General features: G+C 33.9%; 3 protein-coding genes across 5 annotated transcripts; all 3 read right to left on the reverse strand.

Moving 5' to 3' along the window:
• Window positions 1–265: 265 nt before the first annotated feature.
• LOC108557804 (serine protease snake-like) lies at window positions 266–1769 on the reverse strand. Of its 3 annotated transcripts, none has more exons than XM_017914470.1 (4): window positions 1592–1769; window positions 1362–1535; window positions 1069–1314; window positions 266–985 (listed from the first exon to the last, which is right to left on the reverse strand). In XM_017914470.1, the coding sequence occupies exons 3-4, from the start codon at window positions 1206–1208 to the stop codon at window positions 340–342; spliced, it is 786 nt and encodes a 261-aa protein (XP_017769959.1). In that variant the 5' UTR covers window positions 1209–1314; window positions 1362–1535; window positions 1592–1769; the 3' UTR covers window positions 266–339. The 3 variants fall into 3 exon arrangements, with proteins under 3 accessions (XP_017769959.1, XP_017769960.1, XP_017769958.1); XM_017914471.1 differs by having other exon boundaries at window positions 266–510; window positions 568–985; window positions 1362–1769; XM_017914469.1 differs by having other exon boundaries at window positions 1362–1769.
• Window positions 1770–2177: 408 nt separating this feature from the next.
• Window positions 2178–11595, reverse strand: LOC108557799. The gene is made up of 15 exons (XM_017914462.1): window positions 11497–11595; window positions 11270–11443; window positions 11097–11203; window positions 10929–11041; window positions 10435–10852; window positions 10219–10374; window positions 8019–8131; window positions 7400–7817; window positions 7217–7339; window positions 6564–6741; window positions 6337–6510; window positions 6169–6272; window positions 6001–6113; window positions 5436–5853; window positions 2178–2403 (listed from the first exon to the last, which is right to left on the reverse strand). Exons 1-15 carry the CDS (start codon window positions 11558–11560, stop codon window positions 2233–2235), a joined length of 2844 nt encoding a protein of 947 aa, XP_017769951.1. The 5' UTR covers window positions 11561–11595; the 3' UTR covers window positions 2178–2232.
• Window positions 7161–8635, reverse strand: LOC108557802 (venom protease-like). Its single transcript, XM_017914465.1, has 6 exons — window positions 8557–8635; window positions 8343–8501; window positions 8187–8284; window positions 8019–8131; window positions 7400–7817; window positions 7161–7339 (listed from the first exon to the last, which is right to left on the reverse strand). Exons 1-6 carry the CDS (start codon window positions 8618–8620, stop codon window positions 7169–7171), a joined length of 1023 nt encoding a protein of 340 aa, XP_017769954.1. The 5' UTR covers window positions 8621–8635; the 3' UTR covers window positions 7161–7168.
• Window positions 11596–14848: the final 3253 nt, after the last annotated feature.

Consider the following 14848-nt stretch of genomic DNA (forward strand, 5'->3'; position numbering starts at 1 on the left):
GACGTTTCAAGCAAACAAATTGCGTTGATGAAAGTATCATGCATAAATTAAATTTATGCTTCGTTACGTCGTAATTACCGGTTAATTATTAATAGATTAACACTTAATCAACTGTACACTTAGTATAATTATGCATTAATATGCTCTTAAATGCATAAGTAATTGCTTCTTCCAATGTTTATATGTAATTGTTTGTTTAACGATATTGTAAAAAATATGATTATTTATTAATTAACAGAGAATAAATTAAAGTAAATTAAATACATTAAAGACAAACATAAAATTCGAAATCATGGAGAGCGAGATTATAACAATTCTTGGATAAGAGGATTGTAGTCTTCAGTTGGGCCAAACAACAGATTCGATCCAATCGATGTAGTTGGAAACTCTGATGTAAACGCCAGGGGCTTTGCTCAATCCGCAAGGCTTCCCGAATGAAACAATACCATGGATATTCCAAGAATCCTGGAATTTATTGTTCCTCTGTTGAAGCGGTCCACCGGAATCGCCCTGAAAATCAACCCTTCGATCAATCCACGTCAACTTCTCATTTGACTTTTTTAATACCTGACAGGTGTCTTTGCTAATGTCACCAGCGCAAATGTGCATGTCTTCAATAATGCCTTTGTTCAGAGTGCGAGCGTTGATTTCATGGAACTTTCGGCACTGCTCGACGCTAGTCTGCTGGATGTGCAATTTCTGAAGATGCAAAGCTGGTTTTCCGTTAAACCCGATGTTTCCCCAACCCGTTGCAATGAAGTTCGGAACGCTGCTTTTCGTTTCCGTGTACAGACACGCCGGTCTCACATACTCTGAAACCCGTACGGCTCGATCCAATTCAATCAAAGCTATATCGTGGTACTTTGAAGGCGTCCTGTACTCCGGATGCTTGAAAGTCTTGGCAACGCGAAAGTCTTGCGGTTCCGATGGTTCGCTGTACAACCTCAAGTTCAGATCACCTAATCTCACGAAATTTACGTTCCCTCTGCATAATAAAACTTGTAATGTTAGTGTCAAATCAACATTGTTATGTGTCAATTTGTTGTCAAAGTGTTGAATCATACTTACAGATCTTTGTTGGAAATACAATGAGCCGCCGTTAAGATGTAATTGTAGCTGATCAGACTTCCGCCGCAGCCCCAAACCACATCTTTGATATCCTCTCCGTACCCTCGCCTAAACCACTCTAAAATTATATAAAAAGTCATATATTTCCTAAAAGACTCACCATATGCAGAAATTCTCTGGGCAAAGCGTCGAAACCACCAACCGCTTGCTTTCCTAGCAACATCGGTATCTGCGATTGCTCACAAACTAATTTTGTAATAGAACCAACAACCATAGTTTATACAAAAACTCACAGTTCAAACTTTTCCTCAGAATAGTCTTAGTCTTCTCGCAGCAAACTAAAGAATCCAAACCCTGAAATCCACAAATTTGAGGTTTCTGACGTTCCTTGATCTGCGACAACGCGGATGGACATTGCGAAGCCAATACGCAATCCCCAAAAGAGCCATCAGGAAATTTACACTCTTCTATTAATACAAATCTATTAAGTGAAGATTTGAAGATTTTCTAAAAGTACACAAACCTGATTCCGCTTTAACGAACAAAATGAGCGCTGCAAAACTTAAAAGAGAACATTTTGATTTCATCTTTTTTCTATAAATCTTCACTACTTACTGACTCTTCTTTCAGGTAGGGTCTTTTATTTATACAATCAAGGATGGAGATTACTGCGAATCTAAAATTCCAAACTTCTGGGCAACCCACACTCGTATGTAAATAAATAAGTTTCGAATGATTGCACGCTTTATCAGATTCGAATTGGTCATTGATCAAACAACTATCAAACCGAATCTGTTTGTGCAACTATAAGTATGAATTATAGATGTGTACGTACAGTGCATACTTACCGTGTTTCATGTATTCGATTGCGAAGATTTGTAATCATTGTTGCATAATATGCTAATTCATCGGTAAATTACAAAGAAATGACAGATTGAAATCATCCGTTCCTTTTTCGTCCGTTAGAAGATTTTAATTGCGACTCGAATCTGTATACTAAATTATTTTTTAAAATATTCTTATATCTTATGTTATTCAATATTTTTTAATCTTTGATGTTTTTTTTATAATAAACAGAAAACAATAACATATTATATTTTGTTGTTCAAAAAGTAAATGAAAATATACAAGTTACGTCAATGTCACGTGAAAGTAGTCACATTTTCAGTTGGGCCATACAACTGATTCAATCCAATCGATGTAATAGGAAACTCTGATGTAAACGCCTGGTGCTTTGCTCAAGCCGCAAGGCTTTCCGAACGAAACGATTCCGTGGATGTTCCAACAATCCAAGTATTTGTCGTTCGTCTGTTGAAGCGGACCTCCGGAATCGCCCTAGAAAAGAATGAATCATTGATATTTCTTGTCACGAACTGTCATAATAGTATCACTCACTTGACATGTGTCTTTGTAAATATCTCCGGCGCATATGTGCATGTCTTCTATGATTCCTCTACTTAGAATACGAGCGTTCGTCTCGAAGAACTTCTTGCATTCGCCGATGTTCACTTGCTCTATGTACAATTTCTGCAGATGAACGGCCGGCTTACCGTTATAGCCAAGGTTTCCCCAACCAGTCGCAATGAATGACGGATCCCAGCTTTTCTTCCCCGTGTACAAACATGCCGGTCTTACGTACTCGGAAAGACGTATATTGCGATCCAACTCGATCAAAGCTATGTCATGGCATTTTGATGGCATTCTATAATCCGGATGTTTGATAGTCCTGACGACATAGAAATTCTGTGGCTCTGCCGATTCGTTGTACAGCTTCAAATTCAGATCACCTAATCTAACAAATTTCACATTGCCTCTGCAACAAATAGTATAAAAATAGTAAGTAATATTGGTAAGTTGTTATGCAAATTGAATTTTAGACAAAGAATTTTAAATGAATTATTCAACAAACATGTTATTTAACATTCTAAAAATTTAAATATTAAATTTTAATTTCTTACAAGTCTCTGTTGGATATGCAATGCGCCGCTGTTAAAACGAATTTCTTACTGATCAGACTTCCACCGCACGCCCAAACGGCGTTATCGACGTCAGATCCATAACCCAAACTGGCCTAAATCAATCAACAATTAAAACTTTAATCACATATCCATTGATGATTTATTTACCATATGAAGAAATTCCCTAGGTAAAGCGTTAACACTTCCCGCAGCAGACGTGATAACACAATCCGAATAATATGGTTTCGGGATGTGCATTTCATCGCAGACTATTGCATTTTGTTGCATTAATAGTAATTGTTTACATTAACAACACTTACATTTCAAACTCTTTCTTAAAACGGTACTCGACTTTTCACAGCATACTATGAATTGCAGATCCTTGAATCCGCAAATTATCGTCCTAAGGCCACACCTGGGCGGAACCTCCGCGGATGGACATTTTGACGCCAAAACGCAATTGCCAGTAGAACCATCGGAAAGTTCACACTCTTCTATTATTACAAATTTATTAATGCTGGCTTTTTTTTTTACATCGATGTACGAACCTGATTGCGCGTGTACTTGCTGAAGAAGGACGAGCACACCTACGAAGTATACTTTCAGTTTCATGTTGTGTTTTTGAAGACTTCAATGCTTCGGGGATAGGTAGATCTGTACATTTTTTTTTTGTGGAAGGGGATTCCTCGAAAATCCCATACTACTACAGACGCACACATATCACGATACTTGGAATTATTGCTCAAATAGTTAGATAAATAAAATACACAATGTGTACATATTCCTATATTCTACATAGAACCCGGACAATCCAATACATAAACCTCCCAACGAGCTACTATATGAGTGCATTGAGCACACCTATTTTGTTTTGCTCTAGAGCAGAAGTTCCCAAACTTTTTTGATATTGATTTTTTGTAAATTTCTAACTGTAGTGAAGTTTAGTGTTAAAAACTTAAAGTAAAAACACATGTTAAGTTTTATACATTTATTAATTGAATTTAAATTAAAACTACTCAAAATAAAATTTGTATCTGTTATATAAAATATAGGTAACATAAAATAAACTAAGCAATAAGTAAATGTTTTTAGTGAGAAGGATGAACCTGATGCTTTAATAATGAACATATATAATTTTTTTTTTACTTCATAGGTACTTTTATAAATAATGTATATGTCTTTATATTATAAGATAGTAGTAAATAGATACTATCAGTGTATGTTGAGATCCATTATCGTTATTTTCATTTCATGGATTCCTAATTCTTTTTTTCGCTGACTTAGACCCCTTGCAGGTTGTCATAGAGCACTTTGGGAATCACTGCTTTTTCTGGTTTTTCACGTTGAGAGTCGGGAATCGGATTTCCGGCTCTTATTCTTTGTGAACACATTTTATCAATTTGAATCATACCGTTATAATTTTGCGGTTTTCCATTGTTTTTTTGTATTATATATTATTTCCCGGACAGAAAGACCTATATGATCAAGAGCCCTTTGTATCAGTTGACTTTTTTTTAACGACTGATGCAATAAACATTATTATTATTATTTATAAAATTAGGAAGATTTCCGATGGAAAATCGTTCCGCTCCAAGGCTATTTATTTCTGTTTTTATTTATTTTTTTTGTCTATTTCAAAAAACTGTTCAAATCATTGTCATGATTATGGCAGATTGTGAATAAAAATAAAGGATATAAAAAAAAATTATAAAAATTTTCAATTGGGTATCATTTATTATTAAATAAAATATACATTGTAAATGATGCCCTGAACACAAATGCAATAAGTAAGTGGTTAACATTGTATTTAACAATTCATTAAAATGGTATTGAAAAGTTTCTTTAACTGTTCAATAATAATCTTAATCGAGTAATAATTCTAAATTTTATATTTTTTTTTTCTTAGAATGTTCTAATTTAATACTTGAGATAAATATATGATGGTTACTGTAGTAACTCAAACAAACAAAAAATATAACATATTATGTACAACTTATGAATTATATAAAAATTGATAATGTTTATGATCAAAAAGTAAATGAAAATACAAAAATATTGTTACATATGAAATGAATAGTTTAAATAACTTTTGTTGATCAATAAATTAAGTTAAATACGTTCCTTATATAACTAACGTCAGAGTAATATTAAATGTCAAGTGAAAGCAGTCATATTATTTTAGTTAGGCCATACAACCGATTCAATCCAATCGATGTAATTGGAAACTCTGATGTAAACTCCAGGTGCTTTGCTCAAGCCGCAAGGCTTTCCGAACGAAACGATTCCATGAATATTCCAAGAATCTATGTATTTGTTGTTCCTCTGTTGGAGCGGACCTCCGGAATCGCCCTAGAAAAGAATCAATCATTGACTTTTCTTGACACGAACTGTCATAATAGTATCACTCACCTGACAGGTGTCTTTGTTAATATCTCCGGCGCAAATGTGCATGTCTTCTATGATTCCTCTACTTAAAGTACGAGCGTTCGCCTCGAAGAACTTCTTGCATTCGCCGGTGTTCACTCGCTGTATGTACAATTTCTGCAGATGGACGGCCGGATCACCATTAAAACCTAGGTTTCCCCAACCAGTCGCAATGAATGACGGATCCGAGCTTTCCTTCTCTGTGTACAGACATGCCGGTCTTACGTACGCGGAAAGACGTATGTTGCGATCCAATTCGATCAAAGCTATGTCATGGTATTTTGATGGTATTCTATAATCCGGGTGTGTGATTGTCCTGACGACACGGAAGTCCTGTGGCTCTGCCGCTTCGTTGTACAGCTTCAAATTCAGATCACCTAATCTTACAAATTTCACGTTGCCTCTGCAATAAGTAATATAAAAATTAGAATTAATATTAATTGGTAAATTCTTATATAAATTGAGTTTCAGAAAATAATGATAATTAGTGTCAAAGCTGCTTGAATATTAAATATACCGAAAATTGAAATATTAAGTGATAATTACTTACAAGTCTCTGTTGTATATACAGTGCGCCGCTGTTAAAACAAATTTGTTACTGATCAGACTTCCACCGCACGCCCAATCAGCGTTATTAACGTCAGTTCCATAACCCAAACTGGCCTAAATCAACCAACAATTAAAACTTTAACCATAGATCCTTTGAGGATTAATTTACCATATGAAGAAACTCTCTAGGTAAAGCGTTAACACTTCCGATAGCGTGCCCAGCGTTGATAACACGATCCAGAATATTTGGTTTCATCTGCGTTTCATCGCAAACTATTTGTTGTTGTTATTGTTGCATTAATAGTAATTCTTCGCATTTTATATTAACACCACTTACATTTCAGACTCTTCCTTAAAACGGTACTGGACTTATCGCAACATACCATAGAATCCAGACCCTTGAACCCGCAAATCTTCGGCCTCTGCCCTCTCCTGATCAGATCCAACGCGGATGGACATTTCGTCGCCAAAACGCAATCACCAGAAGAACCATTGGGAAGTTGGCACTCATCTATTATTACAAATTTGATAACACTAAGTCTTTTATTTCATCAAGGTACGAACCTGATTGCGCGTGTACTCGCAGCAGAAGGACGAGCACGCCTAGGATGTATACTTTTAGTTTCATGTTATGTTTGTGAAGACTTCGATGCAACTGGAAATTATACAGGGATAGGTCGAGTTGTTCTTTTTTTTTATGTGGTACCGCGGAAGGGGATTCCTGCGCTTCGAAAATCCCAAACTACTGCAGACGCACACTTATCGCGTTACTCAAATAATCGGATTCGCGTTGCTCACTGACCAAACTTCGATAAATAATACATAATGCGTGCATATATCTAAATCTACACTAAAGTAACTTTTTTTTTATATAATATCAAATAAAATGTATATTGTGATTATTATCCTGAACATAAGTAAAACGCAAAATAATAAGTAAATGAGTAAAAATATACATCATAAAGTAATTGTAATTTATGAATAATATAAAAATTGATAAAATTTTTGTTAAAAAGTAAATGAAAATACAAAAACATTGTTACAATTTTGATACCAAATGATATTTTTTTTTTATATTTACTTTAAAAATAATTAAATGAATAGTTTAAATAATAGTTATATATTTATTTATCAATACTATTAAATGTTAAGTGAAAGCAGTCATATTTTCAGTTGGGCCATACAACTGATTCAATCCAATCGATGTAATAGGAAACTCTGATGTAAACGCCAGGTGCTTTGCTCAAGCCGCAAGGTTTTCCGAACGAAACGATTCCGTGAATGTTCCAAGAATCAAAGTATTTGTGGTTCCTCTGTTGGAGCGGACCTCCGGAATCGCCCTAAAAAATAATCAATACTTGACGTTTCTTGACACGAACTGTCATAGTAATATCACTGACCTGACAGGTGTCTTTGTTAATATCTCCAGCGCAAATGTGCATGTCTTCTATGATGCCTTTGCTTAGACTACGAGTGTTCGCCTCGAAGTACTTCTTGCATTCATCGATGTTCTTTTGCTGTATGTACAATTTCTGCAGATGTACAGCCGGTTCACCGTTGAAGCCCAGATTTCCCCAACCCGTCGCAATGAATGATTTATTCGAGCTTTCCTTCTCCGTGTACAAACATGCTGGTTTTACGTACGGGGAAAGACGTACTTTGCGATCCAATTCGACCAAAGCTATGTCATGGTATTTAGAAGGTATTCTATAATCCGGATGTTTGATTGTTCTGACAACACGGAAGTCCTGTGGCTCTGCCGATTCGTTGTACAACTTTAAATTCAGATCACCTAATCTAACAAATTTTACGTTGCCTCTGCAATAAATAGTATCCAAATAAGAAGTAATATTGATAAGTTCTTAAGCAAATTGCGTTTTAGAAAACAATGATAATAAGTGTTACATCTGCAATGATGCCAAATGTCAACTAGGATGCATTTGAATGAATAATTCAACAATCATTAAGCAAAGGTTATTAAATATACTAAACAATAAATATTGAATGTTAATTACTTACATGTCTCTGCTGGATACACAGTGCGCCGCTGTTAAGACAAATTTCTTACTGATCAGACTTCCACCGCACGCCCAAACGACGTTATCGACGTCAGTTCCATAACCCAAACTGGCCTAAATCAACCAACAATTAAAACTTTAACCACAGATCCTTTGAGGTTTAATTTACCATATGAAGAAATTCCCTAGGCAAAGCGTTAACACTTCCGATCGCATGCTGCACGTCGGCACCAGGATCTGTTTTCCGGATCTGCGTTTCATCGCAAACTATTTTTTGTTGTTGTATTAATAGTAATTATTCGCATTTTATATTAATACCACTTACATTCCAGACTCCTCCTTAAAACGATACCCGATTTCTCGCAACAAACCATAGAATCCAAACCCTGGAATCCGCAAATCTTCGGCTTTTGATCAACCGTAGATGGACATTTCGACGCCAAAACGCAATTACCAGAAGAACCATCGGAAAGTTCGCACTTTTCTATTATTACAAATGTGTTAATGCTAATTCTTTTTTTTTTAATAGAAGTACGGACCTGGTCGCGCGTGTACTCGCAGCAAAAGGACGAGTACACCTAGGATGTATACTTTCAGTTTCATGTTTTGTTTGTGAAGACTTCAATGATACTGGTAATTATTTGAGGATGGATCGCGTTTTTTCTCCGGTTGTCCTTTTTCATGTGGAAGGGGTTTTCTGCGCCTCGTAAATCCCATACTACAGCAGACACACACTTATCTTGTTACTTGTTGCTCAAATAATCGGATTCGCTTTGCTCATTTACCAAATTTCGATAAATAATACACAATGTGTGCATATTCTTAAAACTAAACTAAAGTAACTAAATTTTCAATAATTTAATATGTGGAGAGATAGTCAATAAACTATTTGATTATGAATAAAAAGCTACAAATTAAGTGAATTAAAACATATACAATGAAGCACGTAATTGCAATTTCAATCTATTAACATTGAATTTGACAAATCAAGTATCTTAACCTAGTAATTTCTAAATTTTATATTTTTTTTCTTATTTTGTCCCATTCTGTTTTTATTTTTTCGTTTTTTTTTAAGTTAAGCAAAACAGGTTCTCTATAATTTAATAACATTGAGTATAGATTTATGTCGATGAAGTATGCATTTAGCCCCGAGCTTTAATTATATTGAGAAGTTCTTCAAGGATATATCCCTAAGAAATATCAAAAACAACATATCTGCAAATATTATATGTGTGTAACTAGATTATTAATCAAAATTTCCGCATGGGACAAAAAATTAATGTATTCTTTATGAAATTCATTTTGCAGAAATTTGACGAATTGTCGTTGTTGCTTATGAATATTTCCGTTTTGCTGATTTATCCATGTTAATTTAAGATAAGAAAACTAATTACGACAATCCATCGATTGCTTAAGGTGAGTTATCTTTACTCAAATGTTAGTTTAACATTTAAGCAAAGGAATTTTCAGATGAAAATAGGTTAGAGATCCTCGGTAAGGATTTTGTTTATTAGAAACCTATAAAAATGGTAAATGATGCATTGCAAACACATATAAAGTCTCCTGTTTTTTTATAAATATTTTTTTTAATTTATTTAATTTGAACTAATCTGACAAATAAACAACAGTTCAATTATAATGTAAATCTAAACTTTGCGTTTGACATTACTCTACTTGACATTTGTCTTTGTTACTGTCACTAGATCAAAATTACTGCAGATGCACACTTATCGCATTACTAGGAATTGTTACTCAAATGATCGGATTCGCGTTGCTCACTGACCAAACTTCGTGTGTATATACATACATAATGTGTGTATATTTTTAAACATAAACTAAATTAACTTTTTTTTTTTAAATTTTCAATCAGGTTCTCATTTATTATCAAATAAAATTTACATTATGATTATTAGTAAAAAGGAGTACAAATATACATCATAAAGTGCGTATTTGCAATTTCAAATGGTTAAATTTGAATTTGACAAGTCATTGAAATTGTTTTGAAAAGTTACTTTAACTTTTTGCAATTTATAAATAATATAAAAAATGATAATATACAAAAATATTGTTACATATGAAATGAATGGTTTAAATATTTTTTATTGAGCAATAAATTAAGTTAAATATGTTCCTTATATAACTAACGTCAGAGTAATATTAAATGTCAAGTGAAAGCAGTCATATTTTTAGTTGGGCCATACAACTGATTCAATCCAATCGATGTAATTGGAAACTCTGATGTAAACTCCAGGTGCTTTGCTCAAGCCGCAAGGCTTTCCGAACGAAACGATTCCATGAATATTCCAAGAATCTATGTATTTGATATTCCTCTGTTGGAGCGGTCCTCCGGAATCGCCCTAAAAAAGAATCAATTATTGACGTTTCTTGACACGAACTGTCACAGTAATATCATTTACCTGACAGGTGTCTTTGTTAATATCTCCAGCGCAAATGTGCATGTCTTCTATGATGCCTTTGCTTAGACTACGAGCGTTCACCTCGAAGAACTTCTTGCATTCGTCGATGTTCTTTTGCTGTATATACAATTTCTGCAGATGGACGGCAGGTTCACCGTTGAAGCCCAGATTTCCCCAACCCGTCGCAATGTATGAAAGATTCGAGCTTTCCTTCTCCGTGTACAGACATGCTGGTCTTACGTACGCGGACAGACGTATGTTGCGATCCAATTCGATCAAAGCTATGTCATGGTATTTTGATGGCATTCTATAATCCGGGTGTTTAATTGTCCTGACCACACGAAAGTCCTGTGGTTCTGCCGCTTCGTTGTACAACTTCAAATTCAGATCACCTAATCTTACAAATTTCACGTTGCCTCTGCAATAAGTAGTATAAAATTAAGAATTAACCTAAGTTTATTAAATATATTAAACATTCAATGGTAATTACTTACAACCCTTTGCTAGATATACAGTGCGCCGCTGTTAAGACGAATTTCTTACTAATCAGACTTCCACCGCACGCCCAAACGGCGTTATCGACGTCTAATCCATAACCCAAACTGGCCTAAATCAACAAATAATTAAAAATTTAACCACATATCCTACAAGGATTAATTTACCATATGAAGAAATTCCCTAGGTAAAGCGTTAACACTTCCCACAGCATGTTGCACGTTGCTACCAGGATCCACAAATGTTGGTTTCTGAATCTGCGATTCATCGCAAACTATTTTTGTTGTTGTTATTATTGTATTAATAGTAATTCTTCGCATTTCATATTAATATTACTTACATTTCAGACTCTTCCTTAAAACCGTACTAGATTTATCGCAGCAAACCATAGAATCCAAACCCTGGAATCCGCAAATCTTCGGCTTCTGGCCGCTCCTGATCAAATCCACCGCAGATGGACATTTCGATGCCAAAACGCAATCACCAGTAGAACCATCAGCAAGTTCGCATTCTTCTATTATTACAAATTTATTAATACTAACATTTTTTTTAGATGGATGTACAAACCTGATTGCGCGTTTACTGTCAACACAAGGACGAGAGCACCTAGAATGTATACTTTCAGTTTCATGTTGTGCTTGTGAAGACTTCAATGCTACTGGTAATTATTCGGGGATGGGTCGAGTTGTTCCTCCGGTTGTCCTTTTTTTAAGTGGAAGGGGATTCCTGCGCCTCGAAAATCCCAAACAACTGCAGACACACACTTATCGCGATACTTGGAACTGTTGCTCAAATAATCGGATTCGCGTTGCTCAAATTTCGATAAGTAATACACAATGTGTTCCTATTTCTAAACTAAAGTAATTATATTATTTTTAGAAATTTTCAATCTGGTCCTCCTTTATTATCAACTAAAATTTACATTTTAAATATTCATAGATTTACTAACAAATTGTTCTAAATTACGTAGAATTTCGTGAATTAAAATATATATTTACTTAAACTATTCAATAGTTATCTTAACTGACTAATAACTAAATTTTATATTTTTTAAATCTAGTTATTTGTTGGTTTCTCAATATTTATCTTGAATCATCGACTGTTAATTATCAATGTCAATGATATTTTGTCCCATTCTGTTTTTATTTTGAGTTAAACAAAACAGGTTCTCTATAATTTAATAACATTGAGTGTAGATTTCTGTCGACTAAGTATGCATTTAGCCCCGAGCTTTAATTATATTGAGAAATTCTTCAATTTCAATGTTGCAAGGACATATTCTTAAGAAATATCAAAAACAACATGAAACATCCATAATTAGTTTATTTTTCAAACGCTGATAATATTTTTACTCGGTGGCATTCGCAAGCCCGACAACCGAAATACCGCCAATCAAATTCCCGACAACCATAATCCCGACTATATTAAAATCCCGACTATATCAAAATGCCGACCTTTGAACTCCCGACTGTATCGAAATCCCGACAACCCTAATCCCGACTATATCAAAATTCCGACTGTATCGAAATCCTGACAACCATAATATTAAAATCTCGACAACCATAATTCCGACTGTATCAAAATTGAGATTATTTCATAATGTTAAGGTTTATTATGAATAATTCAATAAAATCAAATAAATTAATAATATTTTATTGTTATTAATAATAAAAGTGTAGCACAAGGTGACTAAGCTCCGAAATAATTTATAAATGTTATTGTAAAATTTATTGATATATTCGGGATTTTGATATAGATTATGATTGTCGAGATTCTGTTACGGTCGGGATTATGGTTGTCGAGATTTTGATATAGTCGGAATTTCGAACGTCGGGATTTCCATACAGTCGAGATTTAGAACGTCGGGATTTCAATAGACGGTCTTTGATATAGACGGGATTATAGTTGTCGAGATTCTGATACAGTCGGGATTATGGTTGTTGAGATTCTGATACAGTCGGGATTTCGATACAGTCGGAATTTCAATAGACGGTCTTTGATATAGTCGGGATTATAGTTGTCGAGATTCTGATACAGTCGGGATTATAATTTAATAATGTTATTGTAGAAATTTTCGATATAGTCGATAGTTTGTCGAGATTCTGATACAGTCGGGATTGTTGTTGTTAAGATTTTGATATAGTCGGGATTTTGATATAGTCGGAATTATAGTTGTCGAGATTCTGATACAGTCGGGATTATGGTTGTCGAGATTTTGATATAGTCGGAATTTCGAACGTCGGGATTTTGATACAGTCGGGATTTCGAACGTCGGGATTTCAATAGACGGTCTTTGATATAGTCGGGATTTCAATATGTCAATTTCAAAATGTCTTTCGGTTGTCGGGTTTGTGATATAGACCCATTTGTACTATTAGTAGAAATTATAAATTTGGAAAGTTATTTTTGTTTATCAAATCGTCCTAAAAAAAAATAAGTGGGTTATCTGCAAATATTACATGTATGATTAATCATAATTTCCGCATGTGACATAAAAATTATATGTTCTTTATTAATTTTATTCCACGAATTTTACAGGGGAAATAGGATTTTTTCGCACCGCATTTACTCCAAATCGGAATTCGTCACCTGACACCACCATTCAACAATGAATTATTTGCACTGTTTAGAAATAATGAAAAACCGCATTTTTATTTCTAGCTGGTTTTACATTATTATTTATTTCAAATTAATTAGCTTTGGATTTTCAGAGGTCGGATTGTTTGCACAATATAATCATAGGACGTCATGCAAAACAAAGCAAGTTAAATGCGACTCAGTTTGCTTATGAATATTCTGATTAATTTAAGATAAAACTCTAATTACGACAATATGATTTCTTAAGGTAAAATATCTTTACTCAAATATTTGTTTAATATTTTAACATCTTTAACTAATTACTCATTTACTAATCATGACATTCCGTCAATTGCTTAATGTAAGTTATCTTTACTCAAATATTTGATTAACATTCAATCATTCAAAAAAAAATCATGAATGACAAGTGTACATTGTCGAATTAAAATAGATCCTTAGCTACAAAGTTTGTTTATTACAAACAAATGAAAATTTATTTAATTTTTTTTGGTTTTTCCTATCAAACAATTATTTCCCCATAGATAAAACTTATGAAAAATTAAATTAATTAAATTAAAACTATGGAAATTAATTATTAATTAATTAGTTCAAGTTGAAGCATTTTTAGCAGTATTATCTTTATTTTATTTTCATCTTTGCGTCTCCACTCTCCTCACTTGGTTTGTGCACTGCACAGTTTCACCAGTCTCCGCAAAGTCACCTATAAGAAATAAGGACATTGTAGATATTTTCGATATAGTCGGGATTTTAATACAGTCAGGATTATGGTTGTCGGGATTTTGATATAGTCGGGATTATGGTTGTCGGGATTTCGATACAGTCGGCATTTCAAACGTCGGTATTTCAATAAACGGTCTATCGGTTGTCGGGCTTTCGATTGCCACCTACAGGTTACATATAACATAGGAAATTAGGTTTCAATAATAATTTGACTTTAATAGCTCTATGGTGTCTCTGATGGGTCTATATCACAAGCCCGACATCCGAAAGACGGTCTATTGAAATCCCGACTGTATCGAAATCCCCACGTTCGAAATCCCGACTATATCAAAATCTCGACAACCATAATCCAGACTATCAAAATCCCGACTATATCGAAAATTTTTACAATAACATTTTTAAATTATTTCGGAGCGTAGTCACCTTGTGCTACACTTTTATTATTAATAACAATAAATTATTATTAATTTATTTGATTGAAATAATGATATTTGAATTGAAATAATCTCAAATACAATTAGATTATTAATTGTTATTATTTATTATTAATATATTACAATTTAAAAGTCACTACGCTCTGAGAATAATTTAAAAATGTTAT

The sequence above is a fragment of the Nicrophorus vespilloides genome, unplaced genomic scaffold (genome assembly GCF_001412225.1).
Source record: "Nicrophorus vespilloides isolate i.1.1-1 unplaced genomic scaffold, Nicve_v1.0, whole genome shotgun sequence".
NCBI classification, from domain to species: Eukaryota; Metazoa; Arthropoda; class Insecta; order Coleoptera; family Silphidae; genus Nicrophorus; species Nicrophorus vespilloides.